The sequence below is a fragment of the Phalacrocorax aristotelis genome, chromosome 4 (assembly GCF_949628215.1).
Source record: "Phalacrocorax aristotelis chromosome 4, bGulAri2.1, whole genome shotgun sequence".
NCBI lineage: Eukaryota > Metazoa > Chordata > Aves > Suliformes > Phalacrocoracidae > Phalacrocorax > Phalacrocorax aristotelis.
The window spans coordinates 16,669,644-16,692,003 of record NC_134279.1 but is presented as its reverse complement, the minus strand read 5'-3'; the positions used below and the strand labels follow the sequence as shown (position 1 = coordinate 16,692,003).

General features: G+C 37.3%; 1 protein-coding gene across 1 annotated transcript in view; it reads right to left on the bottom strand.

The window, feature by feature from the left end:
• Positions 1 to 22,360, bottom strand: part of LRBA (LPS responsive beige-like anchor protein) — a 419,175-nt gene that overhangs the window by 57,496 nt on the left and 339,319 nt on the right. The window contains exon 48 of the mRNA XM_075090413.1: positions 3,605 to 3,772. Within this exon, the coding sequence (XP_074946514.1) occupies positions 3,605 to 3,772 (168 nt within the window). The remainder of the gene's footprint in view (positions 1 to 3,604; positions 3,773 to 22,360) is intronic.

Below are 22,360 nucleotides of genomic sequence, written 5' to 3'. Positions count from 1 at the left end.
TCTGCAGGGACAGGTTGTGCACAGATATGCCAGCAGATATACTGGATCTCTTGCCTTGCTTCTCCTGGTTGCAGTTCCCTTCCCCCACTGGCTGTGACTCAAACCCTTCTCTCTTGATCTACTCCCCTCCCCCTGAGATTTGCCTTTGAATTATGCAAGCTTTGCACTCCCCAGGGTTTATCTGCCAAAAGGTAGCATGTGGCCCATGGTTTGCATTTTAGTTTAAGATTTTCTATTATAGCAGTCAGATCCTTTCAAAATACTTTACTTCCTTTATTCCCATAGGCAGAAAGAATGGCAGGAAAAAATTGTTCACAGCAGTATGAGAGGATGTAAAAGTTCTACATTTTCAGTTAAAAAAAAAAAAAAAGAAAGGTGGAATATGGTTTTAATCAAGTAGTTTTCCTTCCTAGACGAGTGCTTCCTTCTTGTAATATATATAACCTGACTGCCTATAAAAATAAAGGTGCCAGTTGGAGCCATTTAGGAGACCTAAGGAAATTCTGCATTAACCTAACTCCTCCACTCCTCAGTTCCTTCCACTATTATTCTGTGTGTGGCCTCTCCTGATGACTTAGGTCACCAATATCCATACATATATCTGTGAAGATACTTCAGAAACACATGCATCATAGGCTTCTCATTACTGATGTGGTCCAGGCTTAGCATAGACTATCTATGTGGAGAAAATGCCATGGTTTAAGCACATTATATTATTTCCATATGATACCTAAAAGTCTCAGTAACTTGCAACTCTCAGAGTATACAGAAGCTTCTCCTTGTTTTAGGTTTGCAAATAAAAATACTTTTTTCTGCTACAACTGTCAAGATTTAAAGACCCAAACCCTGAACCTTATCAAGAGGAGAAAGCCAAAATCATCCTTTTGAAATGAAGAAATCCAGAGTAAAATTTCCAGTTCAATAGCTGCCTAATAAACAGATACTAAGACACTGAGGTGCCACGCCTGCCTTAAAAAAAAACCTGTTAATTGTCCAGGTCAGAAACCCATTTGGGCTGTAATGGGGAATTTGGTGGATAAAAGATGAAATACTTTCTGGCAAGCTGACTGAAGGAGAAAAATAAATGCTGATTGAAGCTGCTCGGCAGTATAGAACGTTGGCGCAGGTCCTCAGGGAGAAGGATTAGTAAGCAGGAAGAAGGTGAGGCTGTCAAAGGTGCATGATAAATTCATTTAGCACATAGGTATAGAATGATTATGCACATAGATATACACACAAACAGAATTTTTATTACTTTCATCTCTACTCATAAGTGAAAAAAGAATAACTCACCATTGGTGATGACAGTCATTAAATCTCTGCACTGCCAATATCATACCAGAGCTGATCATATGTAACATTTCAAATTACATAAACACATCTACATAATAAAAATATGCTTTACAAAATAGATGCAAATAGCAAGGGATACCTAGCTAAACAGGAATCTTCTTAGCCTTTTACTGATCTGCTTAAAAATACTAAATAGAAATATTCCACTGGACCAATCTTCAAGCAAGTCAGCACGAAAGAGCTACAAGATGCTATCCATTCTGCTGCCTGCATTCATCAGCATGTATTTTTGACACCATCAACAGTGTTTTGAAATTCTGCTGCTGCTAAGCTACTCTATTATTATGAACGCAAAAACACCTCTCCCATTTTCATGTATGCCACTCAGATCAGGCAGGACAGAACGACTAAACAACAAGAAATGTTTTAGTAAAGTACGATAAAAACATGACAAATTCAAAAGATTTGGAAGCAAAATATATTAATGTATTTATACAAGTACAAAGTGAGTGCCTCTAACTGAGATGATCCACTCTTCCAGACAGATTTGTAACTTCCCTGGTCTCAAGTAACTTTTTTTCAGGCTACGACCCAAGTAAAACAGATCATAGTTAAACTGATAATAGAACTGTTCTAGAAAAATTAAAAACTACATTAAAACTGTGTGTGGCAGACCACTATTTTGATTAGTATTACTTTAATTATTAGTTTCATAAACAATGGTTCAATTATGGTTTTCAATACCAAAAGTAAGAACAAATTACATACATGCCCAGTCTATTTTTCAGCTCACGCTTAAACTTAGCACTTCAAGAGTCTAATAAATACTCTGACAAGGCAAGAATATTTTCTTCTCAGTGTACAGTGGACAGACATTATCAACGAAATGAAAACATGACAGGGTGAACATCTAGTACCCTTGGGTCAGTAACTGTTTCAAACCCAGATAATGACATTTTTTCTTAAAAGCCAAGTGTTCCAGCGTCTCTTGTCTTAGCTCAATTAGATGTATTTATGTGCAACATCTATGTCTTTGCTCAAGCGGACCAAGATGCAGTCTGCAGACTGATGGCGACCCATGTAATGACAACATTCAGCCATCACTTTTGGTACTTAAGCCAGTCCTTGTGTACCTTCACATGCCCTGTATATCCCCCAAACCTTTCCCCTGCACCCACAAGCCAGCAACAACCCACAGTGTTGCTGCGATGTGACTTTCTCTACGGAGGCTGTCAAGGTGCCCCAGTCAGATGGCCAGTACGTTAAAATAATAACAGCTTACGTCTCAGACCTTCTTTCAATAGGCAATAAATAACAAAAACTTCAATTAGGGTTAGCCTAGAATTCTACAGTGAACTTCAAACCTAATATTTGTAAGCAGAAGTGTCTTCATTCTTGTTTTCATTCAGTTACACATATATTCCCTGTTGGTATACATTTGGACACCCTTTTAAATAAAATTGTTGATAGCATTCATATTACTTTGTTTTCAGGGACTAAAATTGTTGATAGCATTCATATTACTTTGTTCTCCAGGACTCAGAATATTTTATAACAAAGTACCAGTTACAGTTATTCTATAAGTAATACACTTGCAGCTATTCTTGATAACAACATATTGACTGAGCAGAGGATGTAAAAGTGATCAAAAATCTGTATTAATCACCCACTCATCCTTTTTTTTTTTTTTAAACAGTTGTTTAGATGGAGGAGGGAGGAGTCTTTAAGCCCAGTATACCTTAAGGGATACTTTAGCAGATAGATTTTTCTGAATCGTGCTGAGCCCGAGTGAGACTACTGATCTTTCCAACGTTTAAATATTTACTTTTTCTTATGAAAATTACAAGCAAAATAACAAGCCAAAGAAAAATAATAGAAGCTACAAAACTATGGTGTTTGATGTGTGCTACATATGCAGGATTGCATTAAAAGAGAATTGTTAAAACTGCAAAAGTAAATTCAGAAGCGCAAGCCAAATCAAGGTTGTTTACTGCCTCTTGCCATTAAGATCAAGTATTAGAGAACAAAATGACTGCCCTCAGCAACTGAAGCAATCCTTGAACATATATTTTTATGTTGGCATCCAGGTGAACAAAGTTTAAGAACAGCTTGAGTGCTTATTCTCTTAATTTTGCATGCTGTGATGACTGGTTCCGGCACCTTGCATTTGAGTGGCATGTAGCCAAACCACAAAAGAACGCAAAGATTTGAACATTCGCCGGTAGCCTTGAACAACATCGAGTCTTTACACTTTCAACCCTGCAGTGGTTAACAAAGATTTTCCTTTCCTATATTTAACGTACAAACTTACCTCTCTCAATACAGAATCCGTTATTGAACTTAAATTAACAGCCCCTTCATAAGTCAAATAGTAGAATACATTCAGGGACCTGACAGCCTCCGGCCCTTGCTGTTTGTAGCCAAAAATCAGATCAATCCACTGGTGAAGCTGGCAGGAAACAAACTCACTTTCTAATGCCTGTGAAAAAAGCACACACAAATATATAAACTTAAGTTTGCCAGACAGTCATCTTTTAGTAGTAGTAGAAACATTTTTTTAATATCATACAAAATTATCTTAACAAGTCTAAATACAGAATTATTAACAGTATTTCAGACATTCTATCAAAAAAAAAAAAAAAAAAAAAGGTGGGCCCCGTGACAGATGCCAGAGGTATCATGCCCTACTCCCCACTGACCAGAAGACCTCATTTTTTAAACTATAAGAGTGGGAATAAGAAGAAAAGCACTAAGTGGAAAGCATTTATGGACAGACGGGCTAAGTTTTTATGAACTCTCAGGGTGAAATTGTGCTTTTCTGTGTGATCTGCACAATGAATAATAACAGCATGATAATCTGATTCTAACAGACAGAGAGAAGATTGATAGACTTGGGGAAACTGAACTAACTAGGGATGTTAGGGTACAAATTATTTAACCTGCTGGAATATCAACTTGCTATTACTTTTAAGCATTTCTTGTGTATGTTTCCTACACAAACCTACACAGAAACAGTACTATACTGAATGATTAAGCCACTTTTCTGAAGATGTTACCCAGGTACAACCCAGTCCTCAAGACAAAAGGATCCGAACAATAATGAATCTCTCCATAATGGTATTACATACAGCACAAATATATTAAAAGATAACTCAAAAATCACTGTCATCTGAAGAGATAATTCACCTAAATTAAATCACTAGCAGGACTTCCTTTCTCTGTTTTATAGAGAGGATGCGATATATTTCTTATTCGAACGAGCAAATGTAACAACGCAACAAAGTCTGATATTCTCTTCATCTAACAAAATGAATGGCATTCTCCTTGTAAAGGAAATTCCTGATTTTGAGCAGAGGAAGTTAAAATTAATCTGAAAACGAAGGAAATCACTCTGCAATTTGCACACAAAAATGATGGGTTTGTTTCATTAACCGATGCCTGAAAACAACATTTAAATTGACACATAAAAACAGCAATTGTCTTAATTTGTGTGGTGCACTCTACACAAAAGCCCTAAATATGTTCAAATTAGAGCAAGCTGCTTGATTGTCACTGCAGTCTCATGTCATATTAATGCATGACAAACATTAAACCATACACTTAAATGGCAATTTATATCATTTAAATGTTTACTGCCACACCAGATCATCACTCATTTAAATGTGACTTTCTGACAGCTAATTTCAGTTAATTTTCCTCGATTCACTTAATTAGAACTTTCAATCAAGAAAAGACCTGTACATATCTTTGACATCATATCATTCTTTTTTTTATTATTATTTTTATTAGGATTCCCAGCTACCGAATTGCTGAAAGCATTCTTTAAAATGAATTACCACACAGTATAGTGTCTCTTTGGATAATCATATGGAAATACCTTACAACATATATGCTTACACAGGATTTTTTTCTTTCTTAATTTTTTCTTTCTTTTTTTTTTTTTTTAAATTAAAAAGCCCCCAACATTTAGACACAGACTCACAATTAAAACTATAAAAAACCACAAGCGGGCCAATTAAAAATTAATGATTTCAAAATTGTTTAATAAGATAAAACCAGTCAGGAGTCTCATGAGTGTCCATAATACTACAATGTGCAGCCATAAAATTCTACAGGGCTCAGCAAATGACAATGATATGAATTAATTTTCTTGCTATCCTGCTAAAAAAATTTAACCCTAGAATATGCCTACTGTTATCATTATAACTATTTAATGTCATGAAAAACAGCATTAAGAGCTTGTGATCTTGTGTATATGTATATATATTTAGTACGTGCAGAGGTTGTTCATATTTTCCTTTTCTTCAAAAGCTAGATTTGTAATGGGTCAGATTACCCTCACAAAGCATTCGGACATGAATAACTAGAGGAATATCACTCTGCAATCTCCTCATATTAACAGATATATAAATGTGACCTTTTTTTAAAAAAGCAAAACTAAAACACACTCTTTGCCTTTTCATGGAATGGTTGGGAGCCATCCTGAATTTACTTCTCTTTTTCAAGTTTAGAATTATGTTACATTTGTAATTTATACAGATTCAAAAGTAGATATTTTTCATTTAATTTTTTTTCTACATTAGGCCATTTTAAATCTTCTTTCTTATTTGCCAAACCGCAAATAAAAGGGCTAGACAAAAAATTACTACAGTCAGCATCAGTACCCAGGACGCTGAAGGACAGACCAAACATAGCACACAAATTCAAAGGCTAAATAAGCCTGCCTGTCATTTCAGGTTCACAGTGAAGCTCTTGGTTGGAGGGAAGTGCTTATGCTATGACACAATCGATGCAGGAACAATAGTTACCAGTCTGTATAATGATTAAAAAATAAGTAGGCTTTCAAAGAAAACAACACAATGTACCAGTATGTGTGATGCACTTTATAGCCACACTGGCATATACTTTGTAAGTATGGGTACTCCTTATTAAAAAAAAAAAAAAAGGTAAAAAAAGTCTAAGAAGTTAAAAAGTTCCAATTTGCATAACTATCCAGTTTTAAAAAGGAGGTTGTTTTTTTTAAAAAATGTTACTGTTGGCATTTACTTCTAGCAAAACTAAACCAAGGCTATCGAATGCTAAGCATTTAGGATTACTTAAGCATCTAGGACAGCCACTGCTCATTAAGGCTCAAGTTAAATACGGCATGCCGCGATGGGATACTAACATCCTTCCCATGCTGCTCTTAAAGCAAACCAATCAATTGTTAGCGCTCCCACAGCAGACCAAGTACATCATTTACTGTGTGCTCTGAGAAAAATGTGCAAAACAAGAAAATCCTCTAAAATGTCCAGCATAGCACAGTAATATTCAAACTTATTGAGTTATTGTAAAATAAATCAGTGACTAATGCCAATTGTTAAAGGATCAAACAAGACCATGAAAAGACCATCACATGAAGCCACACACAAATTGTCAATTCTGTCCACAGGGACTCATATTAACTTTGACAAACTGTCTTGGGGCTGATATCTGTTTCTTTAATGAGATCTATTAGGCAGAGGCTAAAACACTTGAGATATGCTAAAAAGTACAGTATACAGATGTCAAACACAAACACCTATTAGTAACTTTCATTTCTCCATTCCCAGGGTAGAAACGCTTCAGACACATCAACAAATTGAAGCTTTGATCTTACAAGGAAATTTTGGTTTACTCATAAACATTTTTCAAATGCGCAGTATGATGTCACTAAATATGTGCAATCAAAACCACTTCTTCATGAACGACCCTGAAATTAATTATTTTATGTGCATCTTTTTCTACCCTGTTTTCTGAAAGGAGTGAACAGAGAATAATTTCCTGCAAGCAACTGAGGACTAATATCAGTCTAACACTGATACAAATGATTTTGCAAAACACGGTCAGAATGAGAAAAACATAAAACTAGCAGGTTAGGAAAGATTTTTCCTTTTTCCAGTACAAATACTCTAACCATTTATTATGATATGTTTTCCCAAACAGTATTATAACCTTGGAATCGAGATCTGTATCTTTAAAGTGTCTACTGTTGGCTTTTGCCCTCTGCTTTTCTTTCTGGTTTAGATTATGTAATGACATATAGCATATGAAATGATGTCTATTAAAAATTAATACACACTGTGCTTGAGATTGGGATGTTCCAATGCTGAAATTAGATGAAAAGATTAACTGTATTTCTTTTCATGAGCATAGATATTTATTCATAATCAAGCTATTCAGAAACAGACCACAGACTTGCTTGCCTTATTCCTGTGCTGATTAAAGCGAAGTAATCTTGAAGTGCAGCATAAAGCATGCATGTAACTCTTACTTGAAAGACATAAAAGAAGTCCAACCTATACTAAATGTTTTATATAGTTAAAATGAAAGTAGGAACTTTGAGGAGAAGTCAAAACTGCTTCTCATATATTAATAATCTTTCCTATTCACTCAATTTAAAAAAAAATAAACAAACAAACCCCAAAACCCCAGGAATATACTACATCAGCAAATAAGAAATTACACGTCTCAAGTACAAATAATTGCCTATTACCTTTAATGGGCTAAATATTTTAATTCCTCTCTGAAGTAAGGCATTTCCTATGAAACACTTAAAATAATTTAGTCTCTTTTTTACATTCCATTTGAAAAATATGTATGAATAGAAAAGCATGAGTTAGGATTTCACTCATTTTTAGCACAAACACAATTTTGACATGAAAAAATACTCTTCTTGAACATGACAAAGCAGTCACATAACTGCAGTGCCAGGTAACTACCTTAAACTAAATACGTATTCTGGCCTGGAAGTATGTATGTGCGCGTACATTAAGAAAAAAAAAAAAACACAAAAGCAAACAAAAACAAAAAACCAACAAAACCAAACCCAACAAAACCAAACAACCGGAATTATGTTTGCATGTGCAGGCTTTCAGACACCAGTTGGTAATGCTGCCTTAACATTGATATATGACCTTTGTAAGTTACAATGAAGAAGGCTGGTTTTTTCAGCCTAATTAGAACTGTTTCAAATTTTCCTGCTAAATATATGATAGAAAGTCCTTTCAACTTTTTTTTTTATTCTAGAGTTTCTTTCCATGTCAACCTTGTTCCAATCAAAATATGTTTTGAATTAAATTATTTTGATTCAATATGTGTATCACATTTCACTTCCAAGATTTAAAGTCCAAAAAGGAAAAGTTTAGGCTGTTCAAACAAAGCAAAAGCAGCCACTTTGTGGAAAGCTATTCACATTTACCAAGACTGACAAATTGTTTGTGTGCACCATTAGGTCTAGTTTCTGCAATAGTTGCCAGATTTCCTGTCCTCCTAATAACATATTAACTCTTGAAGTGCTGGCTTTATCTTTTGAGGTTTCTCAGTAACGACTAGTATTTAAAAGTAAATTACCAAACACACTTTCACCAGCTACACTATTTGATCACATGGGTAGACATCTGAGAAAAAAGAAAGTATAAAAAGCTGTTAGAAAGGTATTGAACTCAAGCCTGCTTCGAAGATATCAGGAGGAGGAGGAGGAAGAGGACAGCAGACGTACTAAGGAGAAAACTCCGAGTTCTGCATGAGGTAATACAAATTTCAAACGGATGAAACAGACATCAAAACTGTTTACGTGATTGGTGGATTCTAACTTGCTAAATAACTGTTCCAAGCAAATGCATATAGTTTTATTTACTGTATTTTGCAATTTGTGTTAAACATGAAATACTTCAGAACGTGAGCAATGACTCTACAGCTTACGTTATAAAAACCTATCTAATTTTTCCTTTTTTTGTGTGTGTGTGCATGTTCCAGAAGTGCACTGCCAATGTATTCTTCATTATAACCAAGGTTAGCATTTTATTTTATTTCTTTACTTGGTTACCAATGCCAGGATAAAATAGAAAAAGAACTCCAGAAAATATAATCTTAATAAAAAAGATTTAACTCAGATGCTTTACTGAAGATGACTGATCTTATAGAACAAAGGATATCAGCAGTCTGAAAAGAAGCTCAGACATAGGTCTCTGGAAGATAAACTTCCCTTCCTCTGCTCCTTCTACTTCTCTGTATTTAACAACAAGGTACTAAGTAACAACAAAAGAGAAAAGTTGTGTAATAGTGTAACTTAATGAAAGAATTCTGTGGAGAGGTATATTCTGCATAAGCAGCATGTAAACAAAGAAAAATAATGACTCAAACTCCTACCTCAATCTATATAATTATTCGCAAAATAAGAGTGAATTAGTAGCTAAATCTCAAGCACTTTTGCATCTTTCTAGTGGTTTCTATATTCAGTCTACAACTCTAGTTTTGTAGTTTAAACGGACAAGTCAGACAGCTGTTATGTATTTTACAAATGAAAGCTACATTTCCTTTGAAATTCAGCTTTAATCTCAACTGAAACGTCTATCATTAGGTGCCAGGAATAAAAGATTTAGGTGAATATGAAAACCTGCCTTGGAGCATTCTTAGCTACTCTGTCCATAAAGGGCAGTGATCCCCCTTAAAAAAAAATTTTTCTTAGTATATCCATGATAATCTGCAAAATTGAGAACAATATTTTAAGGCAAAATTGCTACAACTTACCATGAACAGTACGTAGATAAACAGATCAAAAGTTGCATTTTTGTTTTGTTTCAAAGTTTAGACATCTACCCTATGTGCCAACAGTGGAAACATTTACACAGATGTTTATGTTTACTCTTGTGAGCAATTCCGCAGCCTTCGTAGTAGAACAACTGAGAAAGGTGAAGTAAAGCATCCTGGCTTGCAGGATCTCCAAAGTTACCCGTTAGAAGAAGACACAGCTGTTAGAATATTTGGAGAGTTAGACTTAAAAATGCAAACTTCCAAAGATGACACCATGTAGAGTGTAGAGAAACTGAAAACAGGTTAAATAAAGCCAAGACAGTTCCCAAAGCAGTGTGGTTACAATGTCACATGCTGAATATGGGCTGAGTTGCCCACAGGGCATGTAATTGGTATATCCTTTTCCTTGAGCATGCACACTGGTGCTGAACAGCTGATGAACTATAAATTCACGTGTCGGCTCACCTCACTTTCTCACGTATTCCACCGGTCACGGTTGTGACAATACTAACTTCCCCACAGAAAAAAAGAGTGGGCAAAACCTGTCTCAGCCAACTGGCTCGATAAACCAAGTGATGCTTTTCAAAAGACATACCAAGAATGGCTCCTTCCTAATCGTTCGATTTCCTCTCAGCCAGAGGTAGAAAAAATACAGAAGAATAGTGATAGGAACGAAAAATGATCAGAAGGTCTTTATTAAAATCCCCTACACGAAAAACAATATATAAAAGCCATAATTAATTACCTTTGTGGAATCGCACAAATGGCTATCATTATTCATAACTGTGAAAATACTGAAGTATGTGGCTTGCATTTGTCCTTCCCCAGAGACACAGAGGAAAATCTAACCACGACTGGTTAGACCATGACCATTTATTACTACAGATATGGCTAAAAGCAAGTATTTATAACACCAGGAGGTGTTGCTGATTTCTCCATCATTTCCACCTCCCCCCATCCCACCCCTGCATTTTTTGTCCACATTTAAAATGTCTGCTATGTTGTTAGAGGATTCTCTCCTCCAGAAGAGTCAGCAACATCCTGAGGCAAAGACAGTGAATGAAACCCCTTTTGAAAATCCTCACACACAGCACCAAAAGGAGGCAGGAAGCTCCCTCCTCCCTGAAATTCAGCAATTCCTCTCCCAGTTCCTCCAGCACTTGTTTGCATGAAGACTGACAGCGTGGATCTGGAACCTATTACCCATGCAAGCCCAGGCTGTTAACCACACAGCTGACAGTTGGCTCAGTCAAATGAGTTTAAATGAAGTTTTGTATTAAAAAAAAAAACCAACAAAACAAAACAAAACAAACAAAACACTAAACACCAAAATCCCACAAGATACAACTGTATTTCACAACGCAGTGCTTGAGCTGACCAAGCTGGCAGTGAAGCTGTGCAATTGCATTAGCATCCCGTGCTGGCAAAGCTAACGTGTCTTTCCTCTCAGAAGGTTAATGCAGGTATACTGCTTCTAACTCTTCAGCTAACTTGCATACTTCTAGCCGAGAGGGACTTCTGCGTGGCATCTCCTTGAGCCTTGTCAACATGATCACAGTTGCTTCCGAATGTCAAGTATTAGCCAAAGACAAACTGAAAGGTCAGAGTACTACACACTTCCGAAAGGGCATTTGTCATGGTAAACAGTGATTCGCCTTTTAATGTTACAGATTCTTTCCCGTTAAGAGAGAGGTGCAAAACACACACTACAAAACTTTAAACCTTTGTAAAATTTGCTTGCCTTTGAGGTTAAACAAGCTTTTTCACTGAAGCTAGGAACAGGCCAAACTCTGAAATTCAGGAAAGCGTTATGATTAGAGTATACTTACCCAGCGGTGGGATTTCAGCTTACTTATACTGAGTGAATACATAGCTAGCATAACTGTAATGTAATATATGGTGAAACTGAGTGAATGCAGTGAAGGTCAAGAAGTTTTACAAAACATCTGAAACACAAACCGAACTTGCATGATCAAAATGCAAAAAAGGTTTATGTGAATGCAGACAAAACTATACCTGAAACAGCTTTCATGTTAAGTATTAGGCTGGGTACTAGCATCCCATTTAATCCTCAAATTAACGCCTGTGCATACTGTCTGGTTAACGACGGCACAACACACTTCAAACTGGGAGAAACCAGTGATTTTTTTCATGTATTTTACATCTAAACTGCTCGTACATTTCTTCGCTCTGATTTACTCTGCAAGCCCTAAAAGTCAACTGTTGCCTTATTTTTGCACTCTGTTTCAACAGCTTGCAGCATTTACACTGTGCTTTGATGTGTCAGTTGTATATGCAATTCACAAGAACTGTGATGATCAACAAGTATTAGTATGCATGTAAGAGGAGAGAAATGGTTGCAAACACATGGTCTCCAAATCACTCCAAAGAGCACAAGCAAACATCTTAGAAGAGTTGTAGAGACTAATCTAATTTGTCTTTGAAGCCAGTTCTGGGAAAAAACTGTTCTAGAAAAATTTGTTTAAGATTAGGAAACGGTATATCAAAAGGTCAAGGAATTTAAAATTTAAAACACAGTTTAGATGCAAGTCGGGCAGACAAGTCATTTCAATCTTGTCATTTGATTTGTCTTCTAATTCACAGAATAGGAAGCATTCAAGAGCTTTTGGAGAACAGAACACAAGATTTACAAAGGCAATTACGGTACCACATCTGAATAAATGACACAGTTACGAAAATAGGAAACGGCACTATATCATCACGTGGCACAAATGTGTAACCCACTCTGGGGCTAACACGCCCCAAATAAGCACGGGATTTGCTTCCTTGTGATGATTATGAACAGCGAAGCCCTGATCTTGTATAAAGACGTTCTGAGTGGTTGCTTAGGATGACAATACAAGGCGTGTTTGGCAAGGACACCAGACTCCTTACAGCTGGCATTTAACTGGAATGACACAGGAGAATCATTATTTGACTTCAACAATGACAAAGAAAGGGAGAATTTGTGCATCAAGGACATTATCAGCTTCATTCAGCATTTAAGAAAAAACCCAGTTTTGTGGAAGACACTATTTGGAAAATGAAATGCTCTTTGCAAACTTCCCCAAACAGCAGGTTCTCATGTAATGTTTTGTTCTGCCATATTTCCTAGGCAAGGTACCAGGAAGTCTGGATCCAGATGAACTGGTGCTCAGGGTGGCTCGCTTTCTATCAAATACCCTAGGACAAGCACTTCCAGAGTCTCCTGAATAAGACACACCCTGTCCCAGTGGATCCCCTGGGCTGTCTCCAGTTCCCTGGGAGTAGTTTGGCTAGTGCTGGAATTTGTAACAGAACAAAGAGCTCTTAGGAGTCAGTTTCAATGCCTGAATGAAACCAAACTGAAAATGGATTATATTTGTAAATTATTTCTTAAAATGTCTGTTCTTAGAAAATGTAAAATCTTTTTTTCACATTTCATCATGCATTGCATGTTCAATTAGTTTTGCCCATAATGCTTTCTTGTAGATAGTTTAATTTCTTCTAGCTATTATTCCCTTCTTTCACCTAAACTGCTTCAAATTTCCACTATGACAGCTGTATGCAGAAAGACAAGTGATATATTGAGTATATTGAGCATGCTCAGGAAATCAAGGCGTAAACACCTCCAAGTGCAACAGACATTCTGTAGCCAGCGGAGAGCAAACTTTTCATAACCTTTATATTACTCTGCCATGAACCGTGTTACTGGGAAGGGCGTAAGAGATGAATACTATTAACATTTAGAAGTTACATGCTGAAAAAGCATATGGTCAGTTATTAACATTGTAACGGATTCATTTTTTCCAGTTATAAGCTAAATAAGATGCTAGAAAAAACGTAGGATTTTCCCTTATATCAACAACATAATTTTTTTTTCTTTGCAGAAGATGGCCTAAGACCCACCAATATTTAGAAATGAAATAAAAATAAACTGCAATAAAACAGTATTTAACTCCCATCTTTCAAATAACTATTTAATTCAGAGGCTGAACTCCCAGAGACAGCTCTTGCTCTCTGCAGGGCAAACAAGCAACCAACTATCTATGACTATGACATTACTTCCCAGTACGGAAAAAGAGGAAGTTTAAAAAAAAAAAAAAAACCAACATAAAAAAAACAAAAACCAACACAATGTTTTTAAGCGGCAACAACCAAAGTACAAGGTTTTACTCAACTAACATTCTAATAAAACTGCCTAGTCCGAGGGCAGCACTAATAGGTGGATTTTAAAAAATAAAATCCCATACCTGTGGCATGCAAGCTTTCTTACCCGGAGTACGGCAAGCACAAGGCTACCATCAAGTCCTCGCCTCAAAGTCAGGGCTGTCCATGACCATAACAGCCTGATCTTACCCGGGAACGCTGAAGGTCCCCATCGCTCCTCACCATCACGGCCGCACAACCGAGCGGCTCAGACACCTAGTCCCGCATCTGTAACCTAAGCCTGAGGTTCTCCTATCTGCAGAGCAGGAGGGAAATTAACACTATTTTTAAAAAGCCTGGGAAGTCTATTTTCAGTTCTAGCCTTTAGTTTGCAGGACAAGGGGAGGGTGGGAGGGGGGTGTGTTTATTTCTTTGGGGTTTTTTGTGGGGTTGGGGTTTTTTTGTTGGTTTGGTTTGTTTTTTAATGCCAGGTATACGCCAACTAGCAAAGCGACCTTTTCGTAGCGCCTGGAAAGCAAGCGACAGAGAGGCGCACGAAGCCTGCAGCCGGCCCGGGCCCGACCCCGCCGCCGCCCGCAGCCCCCCGCTCCCCGCCGGGCAGAGAAGCGCCGCTTCCGCGCAGCGGGGAACGGGCTGCGTGTCGGCAGCGGGAGGCGGCGATCGAGGGGCGTTTGGGGCAGGCCCAGCCCCGCGCCCCCCGCGCAAGCAAAAGGCCAGCGGCGCGGCGAGGGTTAACGGCGCGGGCGGAGGGGGGCGGCGGAGCGGGGCGGCGGAGGGGCACGGCCGCTTAATCAGGGAGCAGATCCAGAGCCCGGCTCCGAGAGGCCTCGCTAATGAGCCTCAAGTACCCTGCAGTGGCTTTCAAACCTAACTGGCTTCAAACGCCGCCACCCCGTGACAGAGTGCTGCTGGCCAGGCGGAGAGGGTGATTAGAATAAATGACCGGAGTAATTAACTCTGATTGGAAACCACCTGACTGGAAAGAGAAGCTAGGAGCTGTTTAGCCGATGGTCTTCTGGTAGAAAAAGGAAGCTTTCCTTTACTCCGGTGTTAGTATGTGCTAAAAGAGCTCTTCCTTTCAAATAGGTATGTGGTGGCACTAATGAAAAGCAGCTTTCATTCATCGGCCTCCCCATTCAGTCTGAAAGGGGGAGAAAAGAAAAGCTTCAAAGTAGAACTAATTTACTTCATCCAAACCCCGCCTTGGGGAGCCCGTAGTTTGTGTTACCGCCAGAACAAAATATTGGCTAGAAAAAGAAGACTCTCCTCTTTTCATAAGAAGTCTAAACATCTCAAAGACACCTGCAAGTTGTTGGTGCGTTTCGTTTTGCTTAAAACACCACTACTACGGCCTTCGCAAAGCAATCCAGTCTTTGCATTGTCTATTTTTCATGCCCACGTCGCCAAATTTCCCAAAGCCGGAGCGCGGCTCCTGCCCTCGAGCGGCAGGAACTCCGTTTTTCCCGCTATGGAAAAACAGCAACAAGTTTACATGTTTTTGGAAGTAGGACTGGCAACCTCCAGCAGCCCTCGGGCAGGAAACGTATTGGCTGCGCCCTGGCTTCCTCTGCCAGGCTATCTTGCCGCTTTATTTTACAAAGCAGAATTACAAAGAGCGAGGGCATTACTACCTGCTGTTTTACAAGCAATCCGCAATTCATCGTACCAGTGTTGTCCCGTACCTGCTGAGTAAACGCTTTAAAAAAGTTCCACTAACTGCCCAGTAACAACTACAGTATGGTAGCAAAAGCAATTCACCAAATGTTTATACTGAGCCTCTGATTTATTTGACAGCTTTACACCTTCAAGACATGATATAATTAAATGTTTTGACAATGAAACAAAAATTGTATAAATTAGAAAGCCGTTAAAGATGTACAGTATCCAAAATTAAAACGTGGCACGGGTGTAAAATACGATTTCTGAAATGCTCCTATAAAATAGATTAAATGTATTAAACTTTTAAAGAGTGAGGTTTTTATCCTTAGACTTTCTGCTACTGTATTCAACTGTTGTACAACTAAAAAATTCCTAATTTAATCACTGTATGAACGCAGTTTGGGAAAATGAAAAACAGCCTTCTGTGTTATTTTAAAAACGCAATCAAATAATGACTTAAGCAAAAACAGTGGACCTAAAATATTAGGAGACTTTTTAAAAAAAGTTAAAATACTAAGTAGTATCTTAATTTATTGTGTCAATTGTTATTTTGATTGTTTCAAAATGTAAATCAACAGCTGCCACGATGGCTTAGGGGACAACTAAGAGGCTATGATGTTAATCCTACCCCTCCAAGGCACTCTAGTGCAAGTCTCAGACAGCCCTTTGTGCCTGCGGAGGCCAAGGAGACGTAAGCTGGCACTTCCTACGGTAGGGAAAAGGGCAGGCGATGCACAAGGAATGCTGAAAATGGGGATCAGAAGGATAAAAACTAGCTGCTGCCCATGTCTGTGTTCCCAGGGTGACCAAGGAGAATCACTGTCCATGTTCAAAATGAAAATGGGCATGTTAAAAATCAAATTTTATCATTTCAACAAATGTCCCTAAACTATGGTTGCTCACTCTAAGGTCAGTTCATATCTTTAAAATGCAGTTTCATTATCATTTTTGGTAGCGTGTGTACAAAATGTGAGCTTATTGCTAGACTTAAAAGCTAATTGTTTAAACAATGTATAATTATATAACCATTACTTAAACATTAAAGCCTTTAAGCAACTATGCGAAAACATTTAGAATCAACTTTGTAATGCAGCCGAAGAACACTGTTGTTCTAAAGGAAACTGTAACCCAGCAAAAGGTAACAATGACCAGTTGTTTATAAAAACCACTGAAATGTTTGGGAACTAGTTCACATTCTCATGCTATGTTTATGTTTCCATCTATCATCCTTCTTGAGAAGATAGCTCAAAAGGAAGAAAGACTAAAGAACAAAATTTTGTTTAAACTACACATGCAGATGTCAGGTAATTTAACAAATCGAGACAAAAAAAGGGATGCCTGTGTATAGCTAAAATCATTATTGCATTAAATCATTTTCTACTCGCTCTCTCCCTCTCTCTCTGAGGGACTCATCCTTGCAGGGTGGTTTATATTTATTTTGTATATTCAGCTTTGCCAAGAACTTCTAGCTCACAAGTGAAGAAAAGGAACCAGAAACACAATCAAAATGTAAGAGTACGCCACGTAGAAATGTTACTGCAGTCTCGTTAATCAAAGAACAGACCCGATCTTTGCTTCCAATGTGTATCTTAATGATTGACTTCTACTCTCTTCACGCTTCTCTTCCACCGTATTGTAACAAAATACAACACAACATAATATTATGCCCACAGAAAACAAGCTGGCGGTGATGGGGCAAATTCAGGACTGGTATAGCAGGCAAATGGAAAACAGTTATTCAGCAAACTGTTCATTAGGAGGATTATACGACTTGGTTACCAATGACTGTGGTGGACTGTATTTCTGAATAGAAATCTCTTTTTTATTTCCCTTACACTCATAAATTACTGAAGCCACATACATTCCCTTACTGCTGTATGTGATAACTGAATGTGGGGAGATCATTTTTCCTTACACTTTTGTTGAAGAAGATTCAGGAAGTTACCATTTTGTTTAATCAAATGTTTGGGTTTCAGTTCCAGATTCAATTACCTGCCTGCCCTCCAACTACCACGGGGTTTGAAATAATTAAGAAAACTGTAAGAACCAAAGTAAAAATAGCTACCGCTCCCTGGAAAGAACTTTACCTTAGTCTTATTCTCTACTTCGTTACTGTTACAGGAAGTACCTGGGATGACTGCAAATAGAGAGTCACATTCGAAAAGTGGTTTTTTCTGTGACAAGCTGACAAGAGACTTCTTCCCATGCAAGGATTAGATACGGTATGCTTGCTTACTACAAAACGCTCCAAAGTAAAATGAACTTTTCTAACTGGTCCTATGGAGTTATTGCTGTATTTAATTCAGGGAGTGGCACAGAGGACACGTAGCACTGGTTGAGTACATCAACCTTAATGCAGAATATTCAAAATGTTTATAAATGTAATGCTAGGGACCATATGTTAATTGCTCAGATTACAGTGCCCTCAATTCTCCAAATACTTTTTTCCTCCCCAGAATATCAGTAGATTCAAGCGAACATACTAAACTAAACATGAAAGTAATGGACACTTACACAGCCACCATGTAGATGGATTTTTTTAAATGAAATGTAATAACAGAGTGCATTCTACTACTTCTCTTAGCATGCATGCACACATACTAAAATCTGTTGGGAAACATTTTTCTATATTAACATAAATCTGCCTATTGTAACTCCACTTAGAAAATGTTGTAAATTGCTTTAGAAAATAATTCAGTGTAAAGTTTTAGATAAAAAGCCCCACCCTTTCCTTTCACTCTCAAAACAAACTTCTATTATAGCAATACTGAGAGTCTGTTCCAGGGATCAGGTGACATGGAAATACACAGAAAAATTCCACCTTACTCTGAGATCTTTCAGACGAAGTCAGGACTTGCCACTTGTCCTAATGCTAGGACATAATGCCCATCAGCTAGGCAATAACATGCGCTATCCACAAGCATTTTGACGTTACAAGTGAAAGCATACAGGATGCTGGACTGGAGTCATTGTAGGCTATATTCAGTATTCCTCTTCGTACAAAAACTAAAAATCCAGTTAGATTTGGTTTGCATACATGTACATCTATGGAGGAGTCTTGAAATGTTGCTTAACTGTTCCTGAAAGCATAATCAAGGAAAATTTTCAGTGCCTTTACATAATGGCCTCGCCACGGAGATGACAGAATTTACTAGGTGGATAATTTAATGTAACTCATGCCTTAGATTCTTGTAAATCAGTTACATTAATCCCAATTTTTATTTTTCCTAACATGCAGGCAAACAATAAAATGACCAGTGCCTTTCCAAGGCCAAGAAGTGACTTAGAAAAAGCTCCGTCTATTTCTACATCTCATTCTTTCATAACTAACCTGGTCTGTGTTCATCATTTAATTGTGGCAATGCTGATGTCATTTTATTCATGAAATATTTTTGGAAAATTTCAACCTCTAAATGAGAAAAAAACATGTCAAATGACTCCACACCCTAACTCATATAAGAAAATGAAAACGGGAAATACTGAAGTATCGTAACCTGCAGTGTTAATGAAAACGACAGGCAGAGATTCTGCTACTTAAAACCCTTCTCAAATTCTAAAGCATTTAAATAAATCCCCTGTTCACCTCTTTAAAAAAAAATCAGAACTAAACAGCCACTTTGAAAACTAAGTTTCTGTAAATTCGTTTTAGCTTGAGCAAGCTCCCTTCTTGTTATTTACACACTAAATATATACATGATGCAGTGTAAAATCTAAAAATTCAATTCCTCCTTTAAAACGTACATTCATAATATCTCTAGGCATGTCATCACAGGAACTTCTCATATAACATAGTAAACACCATAGAAGGCTTTGCATATTTATGTCACTTATGCACTGTACAATACACTAAACAAGCCATTTAGTTTTCTTTTCTACACAAATACACCAGGCCACATTATAAAGATTTAGCATAGCACTACAGAAAATAAGGGAAATGTGCTATGATTTATTAGCCAATTAAATACATAATTACTAATTTATCCTTCAAATTAGGTATGAAAAGCCCCATTGTTGTACGCTGAAATGAAATTTTTAGTGTATGATTATTGGTAATATTAAAAACTTTCAAAGAAATGTTCAGCTTAGTGTGTACACACACACACACAGATAGAGAGGAAGATAATAAAAACTTCTTACCTGCAAAAAAGAAAGTGTATATGTAGGAAAAATTATCATTCTGAAGACATGATGAGAGTTTAAAATTGCATGGTTTCATATTTGACATAACTATATCTGTTTCTGCCCCAAAACTTAAAGTTAGGATGTTGCTAAAATATATTCCTAGACATTGGAAGACTAGAAATACTAAAATGTTAGAAGTTCTTAAAATCAATTTGTGTTGATTTTTTTAAATATTGCAATTATGTTATTGGTCCTGGGCAGAGAAAATGTAAAGAAAATGTACAAAATTCTGTATCACACTCTATGCACAAAAGGAAAAATAAAGGTGCTTGTAGAAAAGACATTCCTTAAAAGCTTGCGACTCAGTTACAGACAAACTTCATCAGCTCCCTTGTGTTTCAGTGTTTGTTTTCCAGTCATTTCATTGCCACTAGATGATAACATTACAATGTAATTATTAGTTCTGCACAAAGCTCATGTGGGCAATACGAAAGCATGCAGCAAAAAGCCTTCAACTGGGCCAAAGACTAGGAGCTCTTAGAATTACCAGGAACAGAAAGCGATGGTGGTGTCCTCTGTCAGGCACAAATCCTGTCTGACCAAGTAGCTCTGATCTCGGGAGCGGGGAAGAGGGAGGAAGAGAAGTCAGACACCTTCATTCCTTCCCTCAGTTTGCACACAGAAACCAGGAGGAGGAAGGAGAGGGGCTACGCTGCCAGCCCCCAAAAGCCACGATTCATTCTTTCCAGTTGTGCAAGAGTTAAGAGTTGAAAATCATTATGAAAAATTTTGGACCTCAAAATATGATGTAATTTTTATTTGCCTAGGGAGATTTGAGGCTTCAGAGTTCACGTTTCCAATCTTTTATCCACAGAATTAGAAAATTGCTTTGCAAACCAATAAATGATAAAAGCCCAGTCTCCTGCAAACTAACAATTTCAAGAGCAACTGCTTAAGGAAAAGCACAAACTATGGCAAAATTTAAAGTGAGAAAGCCTGGTTTACTGGAGATTAAGAATGGAAAAACCTCAAAGAACAGGTTTACTGGAAACTAAAAGTAAAAAGGGATTGTAGACTAACTTCATTATATAACCTAAAGATCCTTCTACATAAAACAGTGGGGGGTTCATGTTATATTGAGTGAGACGTATACTAACGAACATTTTCAAAGGCCTTACAGCTGCTGGACCACTCAAGGGAAACAAACTGTTTAATACATCTAGTAAAAAGCACATAATTAATAAAAATATGAAAACAAGCAACTAAGTTTACATTAAGCCTTACATTAATCTCAGCACACACAGGGGTATTAAATGGAAAGATTACCAACAGGCAGAATTCAAAAACTTGTTTCTGTTATAAGGACTTCATTAATTCCATAAGTACAGCAAGCCTCTCTTTTTTGAATACCTAAATCCCAGATACTTCCCCTTTAGAAATTTGGTAAGTTTGGACTTTGGCAAAACCAAATCAAAGCCACACCATACAGTCTTTCTTTTCTAACTGTGCAAGGTAATTCCCCATCCCTCTGATGAGACACATCATAATGACTAATGCACATTAGGAACAAAATTACTATAAGAAACTGAAGTATAATTTACAGGCAAACAAAAATATCCATAATATCCATCTTCCAAGTAAAAAAAAACCTAAGACACACAAAAAAAAAAAGCCACAAAGGAAGATTCAAGTACTGGTACAAACCCAGCTGTAAAACTCTAAGAATAACATGTTGGTTTAAAGCTTGTGTGCCGAGTTCAGCTTACGCAGCAACCATAAGGACTTAAAATACTGAATTCAGATTTATCTTTAACTCTTTTCCTAAAGAAATAAGCTTTAGGTGCTAAGTTCCTTGTCAGTTCATCTGTTTGTCCATTCCTCTCTTAGTAACATGGAAATCTCTGGTTCATTTCAAGCAGACTTGAAAGATGGGTAAAAGTCTCAAAGATAATTCCATTTGTACAGCTTTTCAGAAAATCCGTGGTCAGACACAGACAAGAGGGTAAACAGATATCCCCACCAAGAGAAAGCCAGGCAGTACCTATCCTTAATGTCCACTTGGCCGTATCTGGCGAGGCAGGACATGCACACTGTACAGTTCACTGGCAGCCACCAAAAGCGGCGCTGCTTCTTCAGCTGTAGTGTCATAAGGAATTTTTGGGAGAAGCTGAAGTTACTGCAAAGGGATGAAGGGTAAGAAGCAAAGGACACACATAGGAAACCAGGTTTCAGCAATCCCACTGCCCTTTGAACAACTGGTTATTTTTCCCAGGTAAGTGCTTGAAGTTGAATTTCCATAATGAAACAGATGTTATCTTAAAAAGGAGTTGTAACAATAATTTCCAGTTCTGAGGGAAGTACAAGGTAACACTGGAGATCTTCAGAACACACAGTCAGCAGGAGGAGGCCTTTTAAAGTTGCTTATAAATGTATATATATACCTGTTTCTTAAGTACTTACTTTTAAGTACTTAATCATACAAAATAATTTTTAATGTCTTTTTAAACGTACTTTATACAGACATCCATTCTACTGACTTATTAAAAAAAAATAAAGTTCAACCCAAGAAATTCCATGCAAGTGT